At 40.4% G+C, this 25,745-nt stretch overlaps 1 protein-coding gene across 4 annotated transcripts in view; it reads left to right on the top strand.

Annotated features, from left to right (window-relative positions):
* ATAD1 (ATPase family AAA domain containing 1) overlaps window positions 1-25,745 on the top strand; it is a 62,365-nt gene that overhangs the window by 13,156 nt on the left and 23,464 nt on the right. The window contains exons 1-4 of one of the 4 annotated variants that reach the window (XM_025441432.3): window positions 4,940-5,072; window positions 8,598-8,769; window positions 21,895-21,993; window positions 23,964-24,084. In XM_025441432.3, coding sequence (XP_025297217.1) covers window positions 8,608-8,769; window positions 21,895-21,993; window positions 23,964-24,084 — 382 coding nt within the window. In that variant the 5' untranslated portion in view covers window positions 4,940-5,072; window positions 8,598-8,607. Of the gene's footprint in view, window positions 1-4,939; window positions 5,073-6,521; window positions 6,676-8,597; window positions 8,770-11,761; window positions 11,939-21,894; window positions 21,994-23,963; window positions 24,085-25,745 lie in introns of those variants that run through there. The other 3 variants (XM_049102001.1, XM_025441434.3, XM_025441433.3) reach the window with 3 other exon arrangements.

Genomic DNA, 25,745 nt, shown 5'->3' with positions numbered 1-25,745 from the left:
AGACTGCATGTTCTTAAATCCTACAGGTACCAAGACTGATGGGATTGGTCTCTGGTGAGCACATCAGGAATGGACCTATCATGACAGGGCAATAATATACATACGTATGGTCAGTGAAATAGTTTTATTCCATGTCTCCGATCTGTGAACCATATGTCCTTCTTTCTGTTTTCTCCCTTGGCCAGGTTAAATCTGTAGGAATGGAGCCTAAAAAGCCCCATTAGATATGTCAGATTTGGGAGTGGGGGGCAGGAATCAAATAATTAAAACAGTAGTTGAGAGTGGAGGGATGGATGAAATCGGTGAAGGGGATTAGACTCCTGTTTATTAAATAAATAAGACATGGGGATGAAAAGTATGTCATAGGGAATATAGTCAACAGTATCGTAATAACCTTGCATGGTGACAGATGGTACCTACCCTTGCTGTGCTGAGTAGGGCGGAACGTGTAGAGCTGGGGAATCACTCTGTTGTACATCTGAAACTAACATAACATTGAGTGTCAACTATACTTCAATAAATAAATTTTAAAGAAGCACTTGTTAAGCCCCTCCTATGTCCTAGGCATCCTCTCTTGTCTCAAGAAGTTCACATCTGATAAGAGAATACAAGAACTTAAACCCCAATTAGAATTCTGTGAGATGAATACTGTGTCAGTGCTAAGTAGAGTGAATTCTGGGGGCTAACAAAATGGATTAGTGTTTAGTGTTTTTGTGCTTAGAAAATAAGAGACCTCGGAGCCTGCATCTCCCTCTGCCTGTGTCTCTGCCTCTCTCTCTCTCTCTCTCTCTCTGTGTGTGACTATCATTAAAAAAAAAAAAAAGAGATCTCAAATTCTTCCCATCCATTTTAGTTTCACATATGTTCCAGGGTTATAACTTATTCAGTTATAGGGAAATGAGGGGGGCAAAGGGGGGGAAATTATGCAATCTTCATTTCTAAAATGTTAAGCACCAGCATACATTCTTTTCCAAATACTTTCAAGGGCATTTTCCTAGAATCAGGTAAATGAGAGCAAGCAAGTGACCTACTTACAGCAATAAATGCTCCAGGTTATAAAGGATGGGAAGCCAAGTGCATCCTGGAAACCACAGCATCTGGTCTTGTTTTATGCTTCATCTATCAATCTGCTGTTACAGAAATTGAGAATTAATGTTTCAACTACTGTTTCTTCAGTTTTGGCTGATGAATTCATATCTTTGTCATTCTCACTCAATCCCTCACATCCCCTCTCCCATTGAAAAAAAGCATCTGGAAGAGTATTTATGAAGATCCTAAATGAATCCTAAGGAGATTACTCTTTCATCTATGCTTTAAAACTTCTACTGATGAGTCTGTAGTCGGGTTAGCCTTCTTCCCAAGCAATTCCGTTTTAATCAATCCTGACTTTCCCCAGATAGTATCATTTGAGCAGTATAATTTCAGTGCCACATTAAAGCCAAAAAACAAAGCACTGTGGATTTAAAATAAATATCCAAGTTCTAGGTGATGTTTATTGCTAGCATAAACTGTAAAAAAAAAAAAAAAGTCCAACTGGCAGTCATGCTTAAGAAGGATTATAAAGCAATGTAAGATTGTGGCTTCGTGCTATGCGGATAACAATATAAAATTACATATGCACACGTTTTAAATTATGTATAAAATTCTAAAATGTAAAAGCATGAAAAGTAAATTTACAACATGTTCTTTGAACTTTGCTATTGCATCTGTTAGGTCTCTGTACTTTTTATAGAATGGAACTATCAATTCATCTTTCTACTCTTCCCATTCAGCCAAAATGTTAATTTTCCATGATTTTTGCCTTGATTCCATCTTATTCTTTCTATTGGAGCTTCAAGCACTTAAATCTCTGTCTTTCTCAGTGCTTTTATGCCTGCAGGTACAGCTTCATATTCTTGTTTTGCTTTTTTCTCCAACCATCCTATTTAACTTGTCAAAATAATAATGAAGATTATTCTTTCTGATGAAATATTTTTAAAAGAAACAAGGCTTCCGAGTGACTATCATACTGGCATAATTACTGCTATGTGATTCTATATTATTTGTTGAAGTTCTGCTCTTTCCAAATCACTGTCAAGACAATCATTTCTAATGAGCAACAAATAGGGTCAGGTTTGGTGTGTTTACTTAATCAAAAATTTCAGATTTGTTTCTCCTTTCAAAGAGATTTTATTCTGAATCTTATGAGATTTCCTTGCCTTGATTTTTTGGTATATATCAGCTGACTTAATGATTTGGCTGACCGGATAGGCTTTTGGGGCTGAGACATAAGAGATTTTTACAAAAATACATCTAATATCATCACTGACTAGGGAAGTTTCTCAAAGTATGATCCCAAATGACCTATATCCAAATCATCTCAGATGCTTATTCAAAATTCAAATCTCTGGATTAAAGCCTAAAACGGTTAAATGGGAGCTTCAAAGGCTATAGCCTAGGAATCTGCATTTTGCCAACCTGTCCCAAGTGAACAGACCCGCAGTGAAATCTGAGAACCCCTAAGGTAAGGAATCCCTTCCCCTTCAGGGTCCAGCGCAAAATTCACCTTGGCTGCAGAGTAAATTAATCACACTCCCATACAACTAACAAATGTAAAGGATAATTTAGTCCCATGTGGGAAGAATTACCATAAATTGTTTTAGGAGGCATTAAGAAAAAAAAAAACACAACAAAACCCAAAACCCAACTTTCTATAATAAATATAATAATTATTTTTAATATCTTGATTCTAATAATCACAGAGGGAAGGCCCAGAAAGTTTACCAAAAAAATCTGTTGTTATAATTTCTCGATTAATGTTATACATCATGAATTATTTATTGAGCCCCTACTGTGGGCCAAATATGGTGTTTTATGCTGCCAGGAATTATATAAAGCTATCCTGGGATGAAAAGCATATGTTCACTCAGCTCTATTCTGGAAGAACTTAGCTGACTTAGTGATAGCTGGAAATGAACATGCATGGTATGTGGGAAGACAGTAATTTGGTATCTGAGGACCCAGACATAAGAGGCTTCTTAAAAATTTGCTAAACGAAAATTAGGTCCAAAAGGGATAGGTACAGGTACTTGGTTTATAGCCAAACCACTGGAAAAGGAATGAGCAGCAGCATTTATTTGGGGGCATGTGGACTCATTATGGCCAGTCTTGACTACTTTACCCAACAACTTCTTGCACAATCACAGTCTGCGTGAATTGTCTGGGTGAACCACAGACTAGATGCAATCATATTGGGCTTTCCACCTCATTTTAGGATCCATTTAAGATGCCCCTAATTGAGGATCAAATCCTCATGGTTTGCCTGACTTCCTGTTTTAGCTTCCAAAATCCTATGTTCCAAAAACCTTTGTAGTGTCAGACAATCTGAGTAGATTGGTCACCCTGGTCCTTAGCATAAGGCAGGTGAGGTCTTACTGCTGCACTTTCACTCAGTGAATGATGGAAATCCACTACCATCTTGGATTTCTCAGGTCATTTTCTTTAGTGGTGAGCCTATCCTGGTGGGCCACCTGAAGCTCTTCCTTCAGTAATCTCTACCTTTTAGCTCTGTCAATGCACGTTCCCGGGAGCATCCCAAGCAGTAGTAACTCAGACCCAGGATAGTCCCAGGGAACCAACAGAGACTCTCTTCCAAAACTCAGCAAACCATGGTTTTGGTTTTGTAGATCATCGTCCTGGTCTCGTAATCATCCTGTTTTCCCCAGAGTTCTGTCTCCCCTCTCTATACAGGGAGTCCGGTTCTCTTAAACTTAGCTTCGTTATCATGCAGCCAAAAGCGCTAAATTCCATCCTGATTCCCGTTGACGAATCCACAATTTTAAGATACTTGCACACCCTTGACGTCCCAACCTCGCCCTGTGAAGACTTCGGATTTTGTCATTTCATGGTCTTCTTTCAACAAAGCCTTTAAGTACAGCTGGCGTGAAATGACCCTCTGGAAGAGAAAGCGTGGTGTGTACGTGTGTGTGTATGTGTGGCGGAGGGGGGGGAGGGTCCCTGTATTAAATCCGATTCCAGAGAAGCTTGCCATTGAAAGTACATACATTCGGGAAAGTTTCTCTCCCTAAGCCTCATCATTTGCTCGTATGTATTGAAACAGAAGATCGGGGATGCCCTGGGGGGCTCAGCAGTTGAGCATCTGCCTTCCACCCAGGGCGTGACCCTGGAGTCCTGGGTTCGAGTTCCACCTCAGGTCGGGCTCCCTGCGTGGAGCCTGCTTCTCCCTCTGCCTGTGTCTCTGCCTCTCTCTCTGTGTCTTTCATGAATGAATGAATGAATGAATGAATAAATAATAAATAGAAAGCATTAGATCGTGGCGATTTCTGAGGATGGATGGAAAAATAAATAAATATAAGAAAAGCATTAGATCGTGGCTACTTCTGAAGATGGATGAAAAAATAAACAGACAAACAAAAGCATTAGATCGTGGCGACTTCCGAGGCCTGCCGGCTGGAGCGCGGGGCGGCGGGGGCGGCGGGGGCGGCGGGGGCCCGGGGACCGCCGACCCCAGGCCCGGCGCGGGCCCGAGGCGCGCCCCGCTTCTCCTTCGCGTCCGCAGGCGCCGGCTCCCTGGGGACCTCCTGGGTGACGTCCCGTCGCTGCCTCCGGGGAGGGGAAGGTGTGCAGGAAACAGGCAGGTCCCCGAGATGCAAATCGCGGCTCCAGACCACCTGGGGCGTCCGGCCCGCGGGCCCGCTCGGGTGCCCCGCGCCGCCCTGTCGCACGGTTTCCGGCGCCGCCGCAGGTGCGGGTCGGCGCGGAGACGCGGGAGGAGGGCGCGCTCACCCCGGAAACTGAAAGTCGCCCCCGCAGCCCGCGAGCTCGCGGGGGCCGCCCGGGACCCCAGGAGCCACGCTCAGAGCGCCGGCGAGGGCCGCGGGCCGACGCCGAGAGCCGCAGCCGCCCGCCGCCATGGCGGACGCCCCGGAAGTGCGCCCCCGCGCGCCGGGCGGCGCATGCGCCGAGCGAGGGGGCGGGTCGCGGCTGCCGCCGGAAGCACTCCCTCCCAGGCGGCGTTTCCTTCCGGTGCGAGGCTGGCCGACGGCTCCTGCTGCCTCAGTGTCCGCCCCGGGGTGAGTAGCGGGCTCCTCCGGGGCCTCGTGGGACGAGGCGGGATGCCGCCCAGCTCCCGTGGGGGGCGGCCGGGATCTGGGAGGCCGCGCGAGCAAGGTCACCGCGCCGCCCCCGCCCCCGGTGCCGACGCCGGCTTCCCGCAGCCCTTGGTTGGTGTCCCGCAGGTTCACCTCCAAGGGCGTCCCGGGCCTCGCTTGGCTTCCGGCCCGGCCTGGGCCCTGGGGGTCCCCCAGCGCGGCCCCTCGCTTGTGCCGGCGGGCGCGGGAGTCCCCGTGGGCGCGGCCCGGGCGGGCTCTGGCGGAGGACGGTGCTCGTGGTCACAGCCTGCCGTGATCTCCGTGGCGGCCGGCGGGCGCGTCCCCGGGGCTGTCCCTGATCCCGTCCCCGATCCCGGCCGTGTCCCCGGTCCCGTCCCCGAGCCCGGCCCCGTCCCCGAGCCCGTCCCCGGCCGTGTCCCCGGTCCCGTCCCCGGGCTCGTCCCCGGCCGTGTCCCCGGTCCCGTCCCCGGGCTCGTCCCCGGCCGTGTCCCCGGTCCCGTCCCCGTCCCGCCCCCCGTCCCGTCCCCGGGGCTCCCTGCCTGCGGGGCTGGGCCTTCGGGGTCGGGAGACACTTCCCTCCGACCCTGCGGTGAACGAGGGCGGAGAGCCTGGGTCTCGCCCCGCCGGGTCGCCGTGCGCTCGCTGCCGTTTCCTGCCCAGACACGGAGCGCGGGTGAGACGCGAGCCCCTCGGGTCCCGTCCGCCGCACCTGCGGCCCGCCCCGCGGAGCTCCTGCCGCGTTTCCTTCGCGTTCGTACGCGCCCGGCTGCGTATCCCTGTTGGTGTTTCCCGCTGGCCGGACCGGAGTGCGCGGCGTCGGCCACCCGGCCTGTGGGTGCTGGGCGAGCGCACGGCGGAGCGCCTGCCCGGAGGCCGCCGGTAGGAGCCGAGGCCCTCGCACGAGACGGGAGAGCCAGGCGGAGGCTTTGTTCACGGGGTCCGAACCTTGTCATCGTCGGCCACCGGGATGCGCTGAAGCCCGCCCCAGCTGTCGGGTCGGTCGGCGTCGGCGGGCCTCCGCTAGATGGCGGCTCCCGCCCCGCGAACCCCAGCTCCGTGACTACGGGACAGCGTCTTACTCGCATGCCTCCGGTTTTCACAGATGAACTTCGTAGAGCCTTGGGTTGTTGCCTGATGGTTTATTTCCATCTTTGAGTAATAATATCCCCGCCTAATGTTATCACATCTTACAGCTGCACTTTTTTTTTGTTTGTTTGTTTAGAATTTTATTTATGTATGTATTCATGAGAGACACAGAGAGAGAAAGAGAGAGAGAGAGGCAGAGACCCAGACAGGGGGAGAAGCAGGCTCCACGCAGGGAGCCCGACGTGGGACTCGATCCCGGACCCCGGGGTCACACCCTGGGCCGCAGGCGGGCACTAAACCGCCGAGCCACCTGGGCTGCCCTCCAGCTGCGCTTTCCATTTTATTCTGTTGCAATGAAAGCTCGAGAAGTCAATTTTTTACTCACAAGAAGTGGAGTATTGTTAACTCCCCTGTAGGACTCCACGCTGATGGATGAAAGCACACTTGAATTTGTTGCATGAGGAGAGACTCTAATTAGGTGGATTTTCCTCTCTAGCTCTGTTTGTAAAGATGTAATTAATATAATAATAATAACTGCACTTTGTGTGCCCTGAGGAAAATAACTGTGTCTTAGCTATTATTGTATGCCCAGCCTATAGGAGGCATGATAAATACGTGTTGGGTGGGTAAACCACTTAATGTCTCTAGGTCAAAGGTTCTTCATCTGAAATGAAGGCTTTTGATTATTCTGCTGTTGAGTGTAAGTTAAATAACATACTATTGTGAAGTAAGTGGCCCCTGGTAATGTAGGAACGTGGAACCCTTGGCTTTTTTTGGGAAATCGTTCAGTCTGGCGACAGCTTCGTCGTAATGATGGAGTGGGAAGTGTTTCTGCAGTTGCAGTTGTATCTGTTGAACAGATAGCCACTGAATAGCTGCTCTTGTGTGTGACAGAAAGATGGAGGAGATATAAATCCTGTTTATAAGGATTTGACTTCTAGTTGAATACAGTGAGTATTATAGAAGTTCAGCAGTGGGGCCAAATGGATGATATAGAGCATTAACGTGATCTGAAAGCTTCAATGGAGCCGCTGAAGTTGGTGTTTGAAGTTTGGATAGAATTTGACTGATCCTAATGAAGGGAAAGAAATGGCCTATCCAGGGTACCAGGCAGATACAGTGGAGGGAAGATACACACGGCGTTGTCAGATGCCGGTGACTCCTCCAGCTGTTGACAGTTCTCTTAAGTGGTGAGAAGTAAAATGCTTAGATGTTACTCTTTGGGGCTACGTTAGGATGCTCTGGGACACTTGGAAATCCTGTAAATAAAGGGAAAGCTTTGGAGTCTTTTATCAGGGAGAAGTATATACTCCTGAATGGAAGCAGGGAGGGAACTAAGAGGAATTTAAAAATTGTTGAAGCTATTCCAGAGGGAGGGACGTGAAGAAGATCTTTAATTGAGTAGTAGTAGGGACAAGGGAAACTAATTTTATTGGAAGGACTCCACTAAAGAAAAAGATACTGGTCTCTGCGGTTTATCTGTTGCGGAGCCGTCTGTGCAGATTCTGGTTAATCCTTTTTACACGAGTGCAGAATACATTCTCTCTCTTTTTCACATAGTCCAGTTCTGTGAGAGAATAATGTTGCTGTTAGAAGCTGAGAGCCTGTATTCCAAACTGTGACAGTCCCATCAGCCCTAACACCCTTATTCTCCTGGGTGGTTACTGCCTTTGACAGGGGCGTGTGTGCCTTCTGCAAACCGTATGTGACTGCCGTGGCAGCTCACAGATGTAGGGAAACATAGGCTTGCTGCCTCTTTTCTTCTCGTCTTAGGCGAGTAGTACTGTGTTCTTGTGATTCAGAAATTTTTGAAGATTCTGTTGCTTCATGTTTAACTGGGTGGTTGGAAATAATAGGGTGGCCCAAAAAATTTAATGCCACTTGTTAATAGAGAAAACGGCATGTTTACATTTAAGCAGGCCTTGAAAACCTGAAAAGTAAGCCTGAGGAGAAAGCAAGTCTGTTCAGTTTGAATTTCACTCAAAAACTAACCTGCTGTACATTGTACGTAATAGGAGAAGTTCTTATCATCGCATTAATAAAGTATTTCAGTGATAGGCCGCCTTTTCTTCAGTTGGATTAGTGGTATAGTCATTAGATCCTTAGATTTTCTGAAATAGTTACTTAAAAGCTGTAAAAGAGTAAGTATCTTAAGATGTTGACTGCATTTTTCAAATAAAGTCATCTACTTAAATTATCTGAGCTTTCAATAAGGTTCATTAAAAAGTCTAATAAACCTCAGTTTTTAGTATGTTCATTTTTCCTTAAAACACTTTAAGGCAAGAGATGTTGAATTTGACTAAAAGTTCCTTTTTCTTGCTGAGTTTAAGCTGCTTATCAGTCTCCCAATTGTAATGAATCTAGTTATTACTTAGTAACATTTCTGTTTGTTTTTTTAAGGTTAATCAAGATGGTACATGCTGAAGCCTTTTCTCGTCCTTTGAGTCGGAACGAAGTTGTCGGTTTAATTTTCCGTTTGACGATATTTGGTGCAGTAACATACTTTACAATCAAATGGATGGTAGATGCAATTGATCCAACCAGGAAGCAAAAAGTAGAAGCTCAGAAACAGGTATGACTAAAATGTTTAAGGATCATTTTTATTGTAGCTAGCTTGTATTTTCATAAAACTAAGGATATAGTAGAATTAGAAAATAATAAGTTCTCTAAGACCTATGTGAAAATGTGTTGGAACATCATATTTAAGTTTTTTTTAATATACCTTTTTTTTTTAAGATTTTATTTATTTATTCATGAGACCCACACAGAGAGGCAGAGACACAGCCAGAGGGGAGAAGCAGGCTCCATGCAGGAACTCCATGCAGTTCCACATTGCATGGATGCGATGTGGAACTCGATCCCAAGGTAGACACTCAACCCCTGAGCCACCCAGGCATCCCTTTAATTTCATTATTCCTAAAAAAAGTATTCATTTTTCAAATTCTTTCTGTGTAACTTATCAGGATAAAAAGTGGTGAAGAATAAAGATCTTCCAGTATTTTGTTGTGAACATCTTCTTTAGGATATTTTTGTCAGCTAATGAATGAGGGAATCTAGGTAAAATTTTTCAACAGACTAAACAAAAATTTATCTTTAGTGATGGTATGCATTTTGCTTTGCACAGCATTTGAAATGTGGCTAATACTGATCAGCTGTCGGTCTTATACTCACAAACTCACTAATTTCTAATTAAGAAATTGCTAAATCTTATTAATATAAGTCTCAGGGGGTTTTTGTTTGTTTTTTTTTTCAGTAACTGCCTCTTGTGGTCGTTTTCTTATTAGGACGATATATTTGTTTGGGTTTCTGTTCTTCCTCAAAAAAGTAAAAGCCCTAAAGGAGCCTTGCAAGTTTTTCTTTCTGTTTTAGGGCAAGATGTTCATGTTCATCAATGTTTAGATTCCTTCTGTGTGTTGTGACTGTGATGCACTCAGTAAACATTTCCTGAGCTCCTAGCAAATTCTTGGTGCCAAGGATAAAAGATAAACAAATTTTGTTCTTTCAAAATGCTGTAGGCTAGTGTGGCAAACAGGAATGTAAATAAATGACTGCTTTATGGTGCTACCCATAGCTCTTAAATCAGTGAAAATCAGTTTCATGAATATTGCTTACTGTTTGTATCCAAAAAAGCAATTTGAACAGCTGTGAGTTTGTTCTCTGCATTTGATTATAAAATAGTTGACTCGGGTCTAGATGATATCATACTATCAGTCAATTTACAACTCCCTTAGAAGTCTGACCAGTGCAGTTTGTCTGTGTATGTGTGTTTTAAGTAAGTATATCCATGTGTCTTCAGAAGTGCAGCTTTTCCCACCATCTACACTATGCAAGTCAGTTTAAATCTGAGGTCAAAGTATTGATAAGTCAAACCACTTTGAGAAGTTTTAAAAGCAGAGATGTGCCTATTAGAGAATTTTGTATTTTATTTTCTTGGCTTCTAAGAGCTCCTGGAACACACATGTTATGGAAGACATAGAAAGCCAAACAGAAATATTAAATGATAAATTAATGGATTGTTACCTTTAAGCCTTTGTTGGAAATCATATATGCAATATAGTTGTAAATATCAGGTATACAAAGCATTAGACTCAACATCTGTCCCATAGTGCCCTTGGTAGGGTAAAAAGACTTGTCCATGATAATGTAAGTTATAATAGTAGCATATTCTAATTGCCTAATGAATAGACAGAAGCTGTGGTATTTAGAGAAAGCAGCAACACTGATGATTGAGGAATTAGTAGTTGAGGACAGCTTCATGAAAGAGTCTGGCCGCTAGGACAGGCAAGGGCAGTTGAAGTAGCAAGATCACGAACAGGATCAGGACAGGTATAGGAAAAACAAGACCTGTTCTGGGAGCAGTAAACAGACTAGTCAGACTGGAGTGGAGGATTTATGCAACTAACTAATAGGACTTGGAGGAAGCAGTAAGAGATTAAAGGGTAAAGTCAGGGAAGAGACCTCTGCTTCTTTAATCTGTTCTTTTTGGTGGGTGGACAAAGGCTGATAAGAAAAAATGGCACAGCATTTTACAAGTCAACATTAGCCAAGAAGGAGGTGTGCTGTTTGCTAGGTCAGGGGCTCTAGCTTCTCTGATAGCCTTCCTTTTTTCCCTTCTTACCTCCAGCCAGTGTTGAAGTACACTACTGACCAGTTGAAGTCTTCTGTGTAGGCGGTGTAAACTATTACATTGTCAAACTGCCTAGTAAAGATTTTTAGTGAGTGAGTGATATGCAAAGGAATGTTTTAAGGATAGTTCATCTCACAGTAGTATATGGCAGGAACGGGAGTTAGATCTGTATGGACTTGCATAGACAAGCGGACTGCAGTAGGCCTGGGGGTGAGAAAAGGAATGGAATGGGTGAAATAGACTAATCAGAATGAATGCTAGAAGGATTTTGTGATGATATGGGGGGAAAAAAAGGACATATTACATACAAATGAATCCAAGATTTTTCTGGAGTCCTTGAAGCCTCATAGTACCTTTCATAGAGGTTTAGAAACTGAAGATAGAGCAAGTTTACAGAGAGATGATATTTGATTTGGGCATATTGAGTTTGTGCTGGTGGTAGGCATCCGGGGAAAATGTTCATCCAGCAGTTAATGGTAGGTCTAAATCTCAGAGAAAATGTGGATCCTTGGAGGTTCCTCATCAGATGGTCATAAGTAGTTTGGCTCCTTAGAGAAGTGAGTCTCACTGGGATGCGGAGGCCTCAGGATTATTCTTCTGTAGATATGTATCATTTATGGGGTTTTCCCTAAACCACTCCTCCACCATCCTCCTACCACCATCAGGATTTATACATTCAAGTCTTGACAGTTTTCATGTAGTTGTTACTATGATAGATGCTGATGACTGTATATTGGAAGTGATGAGGTCTCTAAAGGAGATGCCATCAAACACCGTAAATAGTAGGCTGAAGAGTAAGCCTTCATTTAGGGAACGGAAAATGAAGTGAGGTCAGTGAAGGATGAACAGATTGGTTAGGATAACTAGGTCCCCGGACTGCCTTTCCTGCTTAAAACAACTAAACGGTCTAAATAAAATATTTTTTAATCTTTTTAAGGGTGTTCATGAGCTAGCAAGAAAGTAAGAAATTCAAATAAAAACTGAGGGTAAAAACTGAAAAAGATAAGATGAGCCAGCTTTCACATTGGAGGGAATTTGCTGAACCTGCTGAATTTGGACGTCTATTTTTATGGCCCAGAAGAGCTCAGGATAGAAAACACAGGACCATTCCAAGGTAGGGTATCTCATAGACAGTACTCCCATAAATCTTTGACTCCTAAAAAAGTATACCCTCTTTGGTAATTTACCTAAAGATAAAGATGTAAGAATGGTTTGAAAAAGAGAAATTTAGGCCATATACTAGTGACACATATAAATTGTAGATACAGAAAGGTTGAAAATAAAAGGATAGAAAAATGCCTATACCATACAAATACAATGCTGGTTGAACAAAAATAAACTTTAAGGCAAAAATACCATTAGAGAAAATAAGATTCATTACAGAACGATTAAAGATTCAATTCAACAAGAAATGTAACATTTTATATTTGTGTGCATCTGTTAATATAGCCTCAAAATACATAAGGCAAAAAGCTGGTAGAACTGTAGGAAGAAATAACATATCCATCATCATGGTGGAAGGTTTTTAACATTGCTTTCAGTAATTGGTAGATGAAATATTTAAATCTTTTTTTTCCAGTATAATTAACATACGATGTTATATTAGCTTCAGGTGTAAAATATAGTGATTCAGCAATTCTGTATATTACTCAGTGCTCGTGATAAGTGTATTCTTAATCCCATTCACCTGTTTCACTCCTTTCCCCACCTACCTACCCACTTCTACTCTGGTAACCATCCATTTTGTTCTCTGTAATTGAGTCTGTTTTTTAGTTTGTCTCTTTTTCACTCTGTTCGTTTGGGTTTTTTCTTATATTCCATATATGGTATTTGTCTTTTTCTGGTTGACTAATTTCACTTAGCATTATACCCTCTGGGTCCATCCATGTTGTCATGAATGGAAAGCTTTCATTTTTTTTTTTTATGACCGAGTAATATTCTATTATTACTATTATTATTATTATTATCTACTATCACATCTTTTTTATTTGTTTGTCAATGGACACTTGGTCTGCTTCCATAATTTGACTATTGTAAATAATGCTCAGAACATGTAACCACAGGGGTGCATATATCTTTCTGAATTAGTGTTATTGTATTCTTTGGGTAAATGGCTAGTAATGCGATTGCTGGATCATAGGTAGTTCTTTTTTTTTTTTTTTTTTTTTTTTTTTTTTAATTTTTATTTATTTATGATAGTCACAGAGAGAGAGAGAGAGAGAGAGGCAGAGACATAGGCAGAGGGAGAAGCAGGCTCCATGCACCGGGAGCCTGATGTGGGATTCGATCCCGGGTCTCCAGGATCGCGCCCTGGGCCAAAGGCAGGCGCCAAACCGCTGCGCCACCCAGGGATCCCCGGTAGTTCTATTTTTAAACTTTCTGGAGAACCTCCATACTGTTCTTCAGTTTCTGTACCACTTTGCATTCCCACTAACCGTGCATTGCATAAGGGTTCCTTTTTTCCCCCCACATCCTTATCAACACTTATTGTTTCTTGTGTTGTTTGTTGATTTTAGCCATTCTGACAGTTATGAAGTGATAGCTCATTGATCTGCATTTCCCTGGTGATGAGTGATGTTGAGCATCTGGATGTCTTTGGAGAAATGTCTGTTCATGTCTCCTGTTCATTTTTTAATTGGATTTTTGGGGGGGTTTGGTATTGAGTTGTATGAATTCTTTATATAATTTGGATACTAACCCTTTATCGCATGTTATTTGCAAATATCTTGTCATTCAGTTAGATTGTCTTTTAGTTCTGTTGCTTTTTTTTTTTGCTGTGCAGACCTTATTATTTTGATGTAGTCAGATGAGACTTTTTTTTTTAAATGGGTAAGGATAAAGCAGATTTACATAAGTAACAGCTTTATCTAGTAGCTCCACACAGTGTATTGTGCTTCAAACAATTGCAGGGTACATATCTAAAAAACACTTGTGTACGATTTTTGAAATTTAACTATATGATAAATTGTAAAGCAGATGTCAAGTTTCTTAGCACTGGTAGCATGTTTGTTACATTCCCTGGCTCTGGTGCAGAACAGTAAGATCATTAAATATCCAATAAGTTGGAAAGTAAGAAACTCTCTAAAGAACTCCTAGGTAAAAGAAAACTAGTAGGAATTAGAAAATATTTAAGATTAGGGTGCATGGATGGCTCAGTCAATTAAGTCTGCTTAGTGTCGGGTCATGATCTTAGCATCCTGGGATCCAGTCCCTGTGTCAGGCTCCCTGCTGGGTGGGGAGTGTGTTTCTCCCTCTCCTGGACCTCCTCCTGCTCGAGTGCTCTCTCCCGCAAGCTCTCTCTCTCAAAAAATAAATAAAATCTTAAAAAATATATGATTGAATTAAATATAATGTATTAGTGTTTAGAGAGAAATTTATAGTCTTAAGTATTTTTTAGAAAAGAAGGTGGAAAATAAATATCAAACTTTTAGAAAATTGATAAAGTAAATATCAAACTTAAGCTCAGAAGATTTTTAATATAAACTCATGGATAATGAGAGAATGGAAATAACAGTAAGACAAATTAATGGGCAATAGAATATGCAATAGAGTGAATAAAAATCTAGAAAATGAGTAGACATAAAAAAAAAAAGAAAATGAGTAGACAATAAAGTCTGTGAAACCAAAAACTTGATTATTTGAATATACAAAAAATACTTGACAGTTTTATAAAACCAGTCAAGAAAAAAATGAAGCCACCAATAAATATTACTGGGAATGATAGAGGAGACATAATGACGATGCTACAGACATTAAAAATAAGGAAAATTTATAACTACCAATAAATTTTAAGGCCTTAAATGATATGGTGAGACTCTTAGAAAAATATACATTGCCATAACTGACTTAAGAATTAGGCATGATGGGCAGCCCCAGTGGCTCAGCGGTTTAGCGCCACCTTCAGCCCAGGGCGTGATCCTGGAGACCCAGGATCGAGTCCCACGTGGAGTCCCCTGCATGGAGTCTGCTTCTCCCTCTGCCTGTGTCTCTGCCTCTCTCTCTCTCTCTCTCTCTCTCTCTCTAATAAATAAATCTTAAAAAAAAAAAAAAAAGAAAAAAAAACAATTAGGCATGAGTAGTTAGTCCCATACCTATGAAATAAGTTAATATTGGACATAGGTTTTGATAAAGAATACTCCAGGCCCATAGAATTTTACTGGCAAGTTCTAGCAACATATAAGAAACAAATTAATGATAACAATTTTATACAAATTCTAGAAGAGGGAACAGTCACCAATCCTTTTTACGAGGATAGCATAACCGTCCTAAAAACTTGTAATGGGCTGTAATTTATCCCAATTAAATGAATAGAAGAATTAAAATACTAGCAAGTTGAATTCAGCAGTGTATAAAAAAAGATAATATATTATGATCAGTTGGATTTATTCCAGGAGTTTAAGGCTGGCTTCATTTGAGGAAAAAATATATTTATAATGTTCTATAATAACAGATTAAAGGATAAGACTGTGATTATCTCAATAAATGCAGAAAAAGCCTTTGTTAAAATTAAATATTCATTCTTTTTAGAAAAGCTCTTAGTGCAGTAGGAATAGACAGTAATATCTTTAGCTTGATAAAATGAATTTACTATAGGAAATATACTTCATGGTAAAAATTGAAAGCATCTCCTTTATGATTAGAGCCTGTTGTCATCACTTGTGTTCAGCATTTTACTGTTAATGATGCATAAGTCAAGAAAAAAGATAAGAGGTAGAAGGATTGGAAAAGAAGGAATTAAACAGTCATTATATACAGATCATATGATATTCTGCATAGAAAGCAAACAAAGTCTGTAGCTAATCCATCGAGGCTAATAAGAGTTTAAAGGCTACTGGATAGAAAATCAGTGTGCAAAAATCAACTATTTCTGTATATGTGTCATAGTTTGAAAATGCAACTTTAAAAAAGATAGTATTTACAATAGTATCAAAAATATACAGTAAATGACAAGTTCTACAACACATTTGTAATGAAAATTATAAAACTACTGAAAACTATACTTCATGCCAATAAAAATACTGACAGGCTTTTTCATTATTTTTTTTTCTAAAATTTTTATAGAAGAATAAGAGTTTATATGTAGGCCAGACACTTGAAAAACAAGACATGTATAGCTTATTAAGTTGTTGTTACTAAAACAGTATGCTTTTGGCACAGGGATGGATTAACAAATTTAACAGATAAGAGTCCAGAAACAGACGTAGGCATACTATAGAAACTTGATATGGAAACAGAATTGGCTCTGCTTTGTAGATTATTAGAGAAAGGATGGATCAATAAATGCTACGTGAACAATTGGTTCTATATGGGAGGGGATAAAATTTGATTTTTATTTAATCCCATTTACAATAATCTCTTCTGTGGATTAAGGACCTGAATTTATTCATATGACAAGTATTTACTGAGCAGGTGTTCTGTGGTTGTTTTGACCTCATCTATGTATTCTAAAGATGTCTTTTTTTTTTACCTACCCAACTATTAATAAAAATACCTTTAAAAACTGGCCAGAAGAGTAGGAATAAAACCAGAATAACATAGGGTATTGGTACTAGTCTTTCCCACGTTAACACATTTGAAGTAGACAAAACACTGCAGACTGTAGTAGTCGTTCATTGTAGCATGTCATCTAGAAGGCCTACATTCTAAAATAAGAATTGGGGGAAGTTGGTGGGTGTTGAATATAATTTTTCAAAGCTCCTCCTTACATTTCAAACCCTGTATCTGGAAAATCATTTGTCAAGTCCTCAAAACCAAAGGAAGAGAATGTTGCAAAAGAGATTTTTTGTAAACGTTGCATTATAAAATCCAGGAGAAAAGGAGGACATCTAGAATGTAATCAAAGAAAGCAGTCCATAAATTCAGTGAAATCAGAGTGATTTCCATTCACTGGGGACAGCAAGTATCATTTGAAGCAAAAGAAGTTGGTCATTCCAGAATTTGCTGGCAGAAAGGTAAGGAAGAAAAGGGAAAAGACTAGTGGATAAGAAGGAGGTGGGGAGTTGCTACCAAAGAGGATGGAGGTAGATCCCAGAGGGGTTGGGATCAGTAGTTGAGAACATTGTAAGAAGAGTTAATTTACTCTCAGTGAAGTGGAGAGATGTTATAACTAAATGGAAATGGAAATGGAGGTTTAGGACTGCTGAGATAAGTATGTGACCGACCAGTGTTTAATGAGAAATAATTGTGGATTATGAACATTAGGGTGTAGTTGAAGGAAGCATGAATTTATTGGGAATTTAGTTGTTTCATTTTTATTAACTTCTCCGAGCATTTCTCAGCATCTTTGTAGCAGATAAATGGAATGGTGGTGCGGAGCCAGCCTTGAGGGTAAGGCTGACTGGTACAAGTGTAAGGGGTTCTGAGGTTCAACAGAAGACATTGTTGAAATGATGAGCTGTGGTCCAGGCCGTTTAGGAAGCTAGATATTTCCAGCTAATTACTAGATAATTAAGTGAAAGTACAGAAGGGAATTAAAGAATTAAGAGTACACACTGAGAACAAAGATCACATGTGAATGTGGGAGAGGAGGAAGGTATGACTTCTGTGGTCAGAAAGGAAGAGCACTGAATGTAGAAGCTGAGGTAACATTTTGAGGCTACCTGGTAATCCATGAGCCTCATGCAAATTTAAAGGCAGTGCAGTTGTCAGATGAAAGAGGTAAAAGATGATGTCGGGGCGTTCAAATCTCGAACAGTGACTTAGAAGTAGTCTTAATGTTTGAATTAAGTTATTTGTAAACAACTTCTAGCCTGAAGCCAGGAGAACTTCCCAGCTTGGTGAAATGTGGGGCATTTAATCCGTCATGAGAGAGGAGATGGTTTCCGCAGGGTGTCCTACAGGGACAGGGATTTTCTGGGCATCTGCTGCTGCTTGGATCGTATTTAGATGTAGTGGAAGAGTTTTGATGGGTAAGCCTGATGAAAGGGTGGGGTTAATTGAGATGTAGAAAAATGGAATCTCTAGGTAAGCTCTCTATTTAAGTGCTCTAAGTACAGGATGAATAGCTTAATGCTTAACCTGTTCTGAGCATTTATAAATAAAATACTTGGTTTAGCATCTTCATTAGATTGTGTAACATTTCTGAGAGTTAGACTGTGTGATATTTCTGAGATTGTAGTTTAATAGTCAAAGACCAGGAAAGACTCCCTACTGAGAATTCTTCCTACACATGAAAGTCGTGTCCTGTGACTTCAGTGGAGTTAATGTCTTTTATTTTAGTCCTGTCATGATACTCTAGTCTTCGAAACTTTTAGTTATTTTGGAGAACTATTAGCCGAAATATTTTGTGAAGAGATGATATACCGAAACCTTTAAAAAATTAAAAACAAAACCTTGAACTGTCCGCTGCCTGGTATTTTTAAGAGCAGCCGTCCTCGAATGCCAGTTACACGGGGACAGCTAAAGCTTGCCAACACCGGGAAGCCATCCTGACCTCCATGATCGATCAGTGGCTCACACAACGAAGGTGTGCTGGTGCTGAATCTTAGATTCCTTGTGCCAGTTAGCGCTGCCTGCTAGGCCAAGCAATAGGTAGAAGGGATGGGGACAGAAGGCAGCCAGAGAGAGGAAGTCAGGGAGAGAAGGCCCTGCAGCATCGTGCTCTACGCACAAGCACAGTGGAAGAGCACCGGAGTCGAAAGCCCTCTTACCCTACAACTTCCAGAATACACGCAGTAAAACCAGAAGGCAGACAGTGCACTGACCCTAAAGGGGGAGATGACTTGTCTCCTCTAGAATTTTTATATGAGTTTATAGGAGATTATATCTAATACATAGAGCTAATCACTCAAATTTTTTGGTGTTTCCTATTTAAATGTATTTTTATGAGCTTTGTATCAGTGATTTCTTCTATCCACTTAGAGCAGTTTAGCTATGACTTTTATTTAAAAAATGTAAGTTTATAGTTCATCTCTGGCTTTTTCACCCTTGTTATTGCTACCTCTAACTTTTAAAAATTATTCTTCCAAAAGAACAACCAATTTTCTGGATCTTTCAGAAACTGAACGAAATGTTTCTTTTCTGCTACTCCTTTTCTCCATCTCTTCCCTTTCTAGGCAAAAAATATTAGTTCTCTATTTCCTACCCCACTTAAGACGAATACTTTACGTGAAGAAAAACAAATAGCATGAAAAGATAAAAAATTCTGTGAAACAGTTAAAAAGAGTGTACAGTAAAAAGTAAGGTTCCCTCCTACCTTTGACTCCCCTCCCCCCAGCCCACCATTTTTCCTCCACAGTGACAATGACTTAGAAACCTGCTTGTCCCTCTCCCTTGCCTGCCACTCCGCCGACTTGTGCCTACGCGTGCTCACTCGCTTTAAGAAAAAACAAACAAAAGTTGGTAACTAGAAAATATAATTGTCCTTGAGCTGTATATGATAAAGCAGTGAATGAACATAGCCATTTTTAGAGTACAATCAAATCATAATTTTGTTTTTCTTGGTAAAACATTTCAGAAATGGACTCAGTTAAGGGTGTCAGAGCTAGAAACAGTTGGATAACTTCTGGAACACAGTTTGGTGTTGGTATGATGGGTTTGGGGGTACTTTCTTTTTGTTCATTTGTTTGTTACCTGTGTCCTGCTCTCCCAAATGAGGAGTATTAGTATTTGAGCAGAACGTGAGCTTTGGAATTAGACACATCAGGGTTTGAACTCTGGAAATGCCAATTCCTAGCTCATAATCTCGGCAGTTCTTTTAATTGCTCTGACCCTTGGGCTCCTCATCTGAAAAATGAGCATGTTAATAGCTACTTATCAGGATGATTTTAAGGGCTGATTGTAAAAAAAAATGAAAATGAGTTTTGCCCAATAAACCTTAATTTCTTTCTTCTGTCAATGTTGTAAATGCAACCTGAAGACGTTGTTAAATTGGACTGCTTTTATGGAGAACAGATTTTAGGTAAATTGGACTATAGCATTTTCTAGCTCCATAACATAAACAACATAGCTGATATTTGTCATTTAGGAAACCCTAGACATAAATAAAGGTTGTTAGTATATAAACCAAGAGGCAGTTTTGGTCTAGAGTAAAATTTTAAGAGCAAGTAGCTAATGGGGTGGGGGGAGATCAGCAGGGTTTCTTAACTCGGCACTGTTGACATTTGGGGCCAGGTAATTGGGGAGGGGCGGGCTATGCTGTGCCTTTTAGAATGTTTAGCAGCATCCCTGTCTCCTCTGACTAAATACTAATAGCACCGCCTTCCCCCAGGTTGTGGCAGCCAAAGTATTCCCAGACCTTGCCAAATGTCCCGAGTGGCAAAATCACCCCTGGTTGAAAACCAGTGTTTTACAGCATAGCCTAAAAAGAACACGTGTGGGCTGGCTTCACATTTATAGAAGCATAATGAAAAAGAAGAGTAAATTGATGTTATTACAGATACTAAAATAGGACACCTATCGTAGCTGACAAAAGATTTAAAGTCAGCAAAAGAGAAGATCTTTACAAGAAAGAGATTAAAGAACCTGAGAAAGGCTACTTTATTCATTGCTTCAGTAATTTTATAGAAGAAGGCTAAAGAGGAAAAACAGTGTGGTTCATAGCTCTTTTTAAAAAATGCTACATCATAAGGATATGATTTATCTTAATTTATCCACATTTGTCCTAATCTTCTGACCAATCTCTAACTATGATGCCGTGTGATCGGAATTCCCTTTTGAACTGGCAATACCCCCTGACAAGAACAAGATCTTTAGAATCAAAAGTATTTTGGGTGGTGCCTGGCTGGCTTGATTGGGGGGAGCATGTGACTCTTGATCTCAAGGTCATGAGTTAAAGCCCCACATTGGGTGTGGAGCCTACTTTAAAAATATAGGGGATCCCTGGGTGGCGCAGCGGTTTGGCTCCTGCCTTTGGCCCAGGGCGCGATCCTGGAGACCCGGGATCAAATCCCACATCGGGCTCCCGGTGCATGGAGCCTGCTTCTCCCTCTGCCTGTGTCTCTGCCTCTCTCTCTCTCTCTGTGACTATCATAAATAAAAATTAAAAAAAAATATATATATATATATAAAATAGGGCAGCCCCGGTGGCTCAGTGGTTTAGCACCCCCTGCAGCCCAAGGTGTGATACTGGAGACCTGGGATCAAGTCCTACGTCGGGCTCCCTGCATGGAGCCTGCTTCTCCCTCTGCCTGTGTCTCTGCCTCTCTTTCTCTCTCTCTCTCTCTCTATCATGAATAAATAAATAAAATCTTAAAAAATAAAAAAATAAAAATATGTATAAAATAAATAAAGGATACAACGTGATATTTTTAAAGTATTTTAGGAGAACGAACGTAACAAAAATTTTGGTATTTATCAGAGCACCTTTCAGTTAATTGAAATTTGAATGTGTTTTCCTTAGATTTTTTAAGACTCCTTAGTGGTCACAGATTCCTCTCTTATAGTTGAGGACAGCAAGGTCATGTGGGTGGTGGTTAGAGGATGGGCTCTGGAGTTGGGCTGCCCACATGTGTATGTTGTCTTTTCCATTTGCTAACTCCAACCTAAGGCAAGTTAATTTCATCTGAGCTAATCTTTAATTTCCTTTTCTCAGTGGGGAAAAATTCTACTTCATAAGCTCACACAGGGGATTCAGTGAGTTAATCCATTTAAGTATTTTGGCATAATACTTCACACACTCAGTAAATGTTTGTAAAATCATTATTTTTTAAAATCTTAATCGAAAGCTTTGTTGCATTGTTAAAGCTCATAGGTTTTTTGTTTTTTTTTTTAAGATTTGTTTATTTATTTATTCATGAGCAACACAGAGAGAGAGAGAGAGAGGCAGAACTCACAGGCAGAGGGAGAAGCAGGCTCCCTGTGGGAGCCGGAGGTGGCACCTGATCCCAGGACCCCAGGATCCCGCCCTGGGCCGAAGGCAGACACTCAACCACGGAGCCACCCGGGCACCCCTCAAATCTTTTCTTTACCTCAGGGTTTACACTGGGGAAAGATGAGATCAAGGGGCCTAGAATTTCCCTGGAAAATTCTTGTATGGCTGTTCATTGCTCTTTAGCCTTCACAGATGACCTCTTTTGGAGTACCAGTGCCTAAATATCAAACTAAAGGAAGTTGCTTGTTTTTTCATTCTAGGCAGAAAAATTAATGAAACAGATTGGTGTGAAAAATGTGAAGCTTTCAGAATATGAAATGAGTATTGCTGCTCATCTAGTAGACCCTCTTAACATGCATGTACGTATCTTTAATCTTACTTAACATTTTTTTGGTCTAGCATTTTGTGTCACAGGTCCTGAAGATGACCTGATTTGATGATTCTCTTGGAGGAATCACAGGACTCAGCAGTTTTGTGCTCACGGATATGATTTAGTACAACAAAGGGATACAAGGCAAAATCAGAAAGAAAAGAGGGGCATGGGATGAATTCTGCAGGAAATCAGGCACAGGCTTCCGGGTATCGAATTCCCTCAGTGAAGTCACATGGGTTGCACTTCATTCCTTTGGCAGCAAGTTGTGAGAACACATGTAAAGTGCTGTTCACCAGGGAAGCTCATTAGAGATTTATTAGCGCCCAGGAGTTTGATTGGGATTAGTCATGTAGACTCCACTTCCTAACATCTCCCCAAATTCTAGCCTTTCAGAGGGAGAAGACACCTCCACCGTAAACCATTTTCTTTGCACAAACAGTTTAGGCACAGTGAGGTGTTCTTATTGGAGAGTGGTGAGAATTATCCCGAAATCTCTGCTCCCATACTCCAGCCAAGGTCCAGCCTTGCAGGCAGGCCTTTCTAAGGACAGCAGTCTAGAGTCTGCTATGTTAGCATATTTGGACATATGCTTGTTTAGATAACTTGTACTTTAATTCACCTTCGTGGCATGTCAAGTGTCTTAATTTAAGTTACAGAGATACTTGATTTGGGGTTTAAATGTAAATTTTCATAAGGTATGTAGACAGCATAAGATTGTGAATTCCAGTTTTTTTGTTCATGGCCTTGGCAAATTACTTCCTCTTTGAGTGTCCATTCCCTTCTGTATAATCCAGGGACCGTGTGATACCTGCTTTACCTACTTCAAACGATTGTTTGAACATCAGATTAGTGTAATTTATAAACTCTAAAATTCTATGTGAATATTTTACAACAACAAGCATAAATTTTATACAGCAGATATAAATGAATGGAATGAATATTATATCCCTGTCTCCAAATCTGGAAAATAAAAGTCAATAATGTCTGTTAGTATCCATGTGCACAGAGAGATATGTGTCCCTGGGATTAATCCTCCATTTGAATTTGATTTATAAAATTTCAGTGAGACTTTCTTGGCCCTACTTGTGTTCACTTCTGAGTAAGGCTGAACCAGCAACTCGGTTTTTTGTTACAGTGACAGTGGAAGTAGGTGGTGGTTTTTTTTTCAGATTTGGCTGTTTTTTCACTTTTTTTTTTTTTTTTTTTTTTTAAGTTGTAGGGAAAGTAGATCACTTGCAAACATTGCCTCTGACTCACCCCACCTCCAGCCCCTTTACTCTGCCAGGGTAGAGCTAGGTTTGATGTTTTTCTTCTTAGGTCTTTTTCAATGTTTATTCTCCCCTCTACCCCTCAAGCCCCAGATTTTTTAAGTTGAGTCAGAAGGCTTTAAAATACATAAGCTGTGTTTATCTTGAAAGGATTTGTCCCCTACTTACTATTTATAAAGATAAAAGTTTTGGCACAGTTTTACTTTCGATTAATACAATTCAGAAGTCCAGTTTTGTGTGACTATTTCTAAAACCTATTCCTGTTATATTTGACAGTATCCTGTATTAATTAGGGACACTCCTGGTAAGCTCTTCCCCATCAGCCAGCGCTGACTTAGCTGTCTGAGCTGGTTCTCAAGTCTTCTTGGCAGAGTATCTCCTTGTAAATGGAGTGAATTCAGCTTATTAGATATTGGTAGAGTTCTGAGTACTGGGCCTGGTGGTGTGTTTTTTTTTTTTTTTTTAATAGTAGATTGTTGACTATTAAGTTCATTTTTGTAATTTCATAGTTGTTTAGTAATTTCATTATTGCTGTGAAAAGTCTTTACTCACATTATATATTTGTCTTTTATTATTTACATATAATTATCAGATTAAGGTTTACCATTTGGGGGGCTTTTTTTTTTTTTTTAACTTCATTGAGTACACACTAGGTTGTAAAATCCATGTCAACCTTACCTTTTACCAGGTTACTTGGAGTGATATAGCAGGTTTAGATGATGTCATTACGGATCTGAAAGACACGGTCATCCTACCCATCAAAAAGAAGCATTTGTTTGAAAATTCCAGGCTTCTGCAGCCTCCAAAGGGTATAGTACAAGTTTATATTTGCTAAAGTATTAAAAATGTAGGGAACATTGGAACTTTCTGCCATTATCGAACTGGTATTTTTTTGAAGGTAGTTTTCAAGAGAAAACTGAAATCTTGTGAGTTGTATAAATAGTTTTAAAATAATTGCTCATTCTTCAGCTTCCCAAATTTCAGTAAAATTTTTTCCCGTAATTACATGTCAAAACAATCCTTTTATTTCAAACTCATTTTTACTACTTCCAAGTAAATAAAAATTTGGGAGATTGAGGTTAAAAAAAAAAAAAAACCAAAGCCATGATATGGGTTCTTTTGTTTTCAAAGTAAAACTTTTTGTTTAGTGATTTTTTTTTTATCCTTTTAGTATTCTTAATTATTTTTGGATTGCAGTGATGTTTTAGAGGATATACTGAAATATGGATGAACTTAGGAGTTAAATACTACTTATTTTTAAGGGAAAGTTCTTTATTCCTAGTGGTAATAATCACTCTGAAAGTCCTAGAACTCAAGAATTGGAAAGGCTTATTTAAAAAAAAAAGGAAATGATTGCAACTCCGTCTTTAAGTATAACACTTTTATTCTTGTCCATTCAAATATTAATCATGTGTAAGTGTTGTTAAAGGTGATTCAGATGGAGCCTAGGTGATAATTGGCAGTGAGATAAACAGAGGTGTGTTACCACAGCTTCCAGAACAAACGCTGCAGCAGAGCTTTATTTGCTTTTCTGTTGCTAGTCAAGGCTGAAATCAAATTATTAGACACATCTATTTTATTTAAAAAATAGGATCTATAGAAATATCAAAATAGTGCTATGTGTAAGTTATAGTTGCATATATCTTATTAATTTTGCAGTTATATCAAAAAGTACATTAATTTATATATTGAAAGTAATTGGAGCTGATATCTTTACGTTTTCATGAAGTAGATAATTTTTGCTTCTGGTAAATGCTGATTACAGTTATCACCAAAAATGACATGTTCTTTTTATTAACTGAAACAACAAAACTGTTTATTAGGTATTTTTATTTTCTAAAAACAACAAAGCTGTTTTCCCCTAACAAAAACATTTAGTTGATTACATGTTTAAAAATCCCTCCCTGCTGGCCCCCAATGAAAATTCAAATGATTTATCTGAGCCTCGATCAAAAGAGTAAAGTAAAAGTTGGGTTATTCAGTACATTCTTTACTTCCCTCTTCCAGGATGTTGGTAGTCTGAGCAAGAAAGGACTTTTGTGATATTTCATGTCTCGGTTTCACAAAGTGAATTTAGAAAAGTGAGATGTGTTTTACATGCTATTAGATAAATCTCCCTTCCTCATCTGCAAGCTCTTAGCCCAGGAAATTGGGTGACTTCACCAGTTGCATTTACCCCAATTAGCACAGTAGATACCAAATTATGATGGGATACTTCAAAGTTATGTGTAAATCTGGTGCTTATTTGAAAGCATTATCTGCAGCTAGAGGTGGTCTCTATGTGTATTTCAAATTTTTGTAAGTTAACACAAGTATCTCTTGATGATGTAATCTAAAGTATACTGTTTGAGTCTTTTCTACCTTGCATTTTTGGAAAGTTTTCTATCGGAAACAAAAATTGACTTACTTTTTGACCCTGAACATAAATTGGAGTTAGTGTACAGAAGCAAAGCATAAAGTCAGTTGCATA

This window comes from Canis lupus, chromosome 26, assembly GCF_003254725.2.
Source record: "Canis lupus dingo isolate Sandy chromosome 26, ASM325472v2, whole genome shotgun sequence".
Taxonomy (NCBI): domain Eukaryota; kingdom Metazoa; phylum Chordata; class Mammalia; order Carnivora; family Canidae; genus Canis; species Canis lupus.
This window is presented reverse-complemented; position numbering and strand designations above follow the sequence as displayed.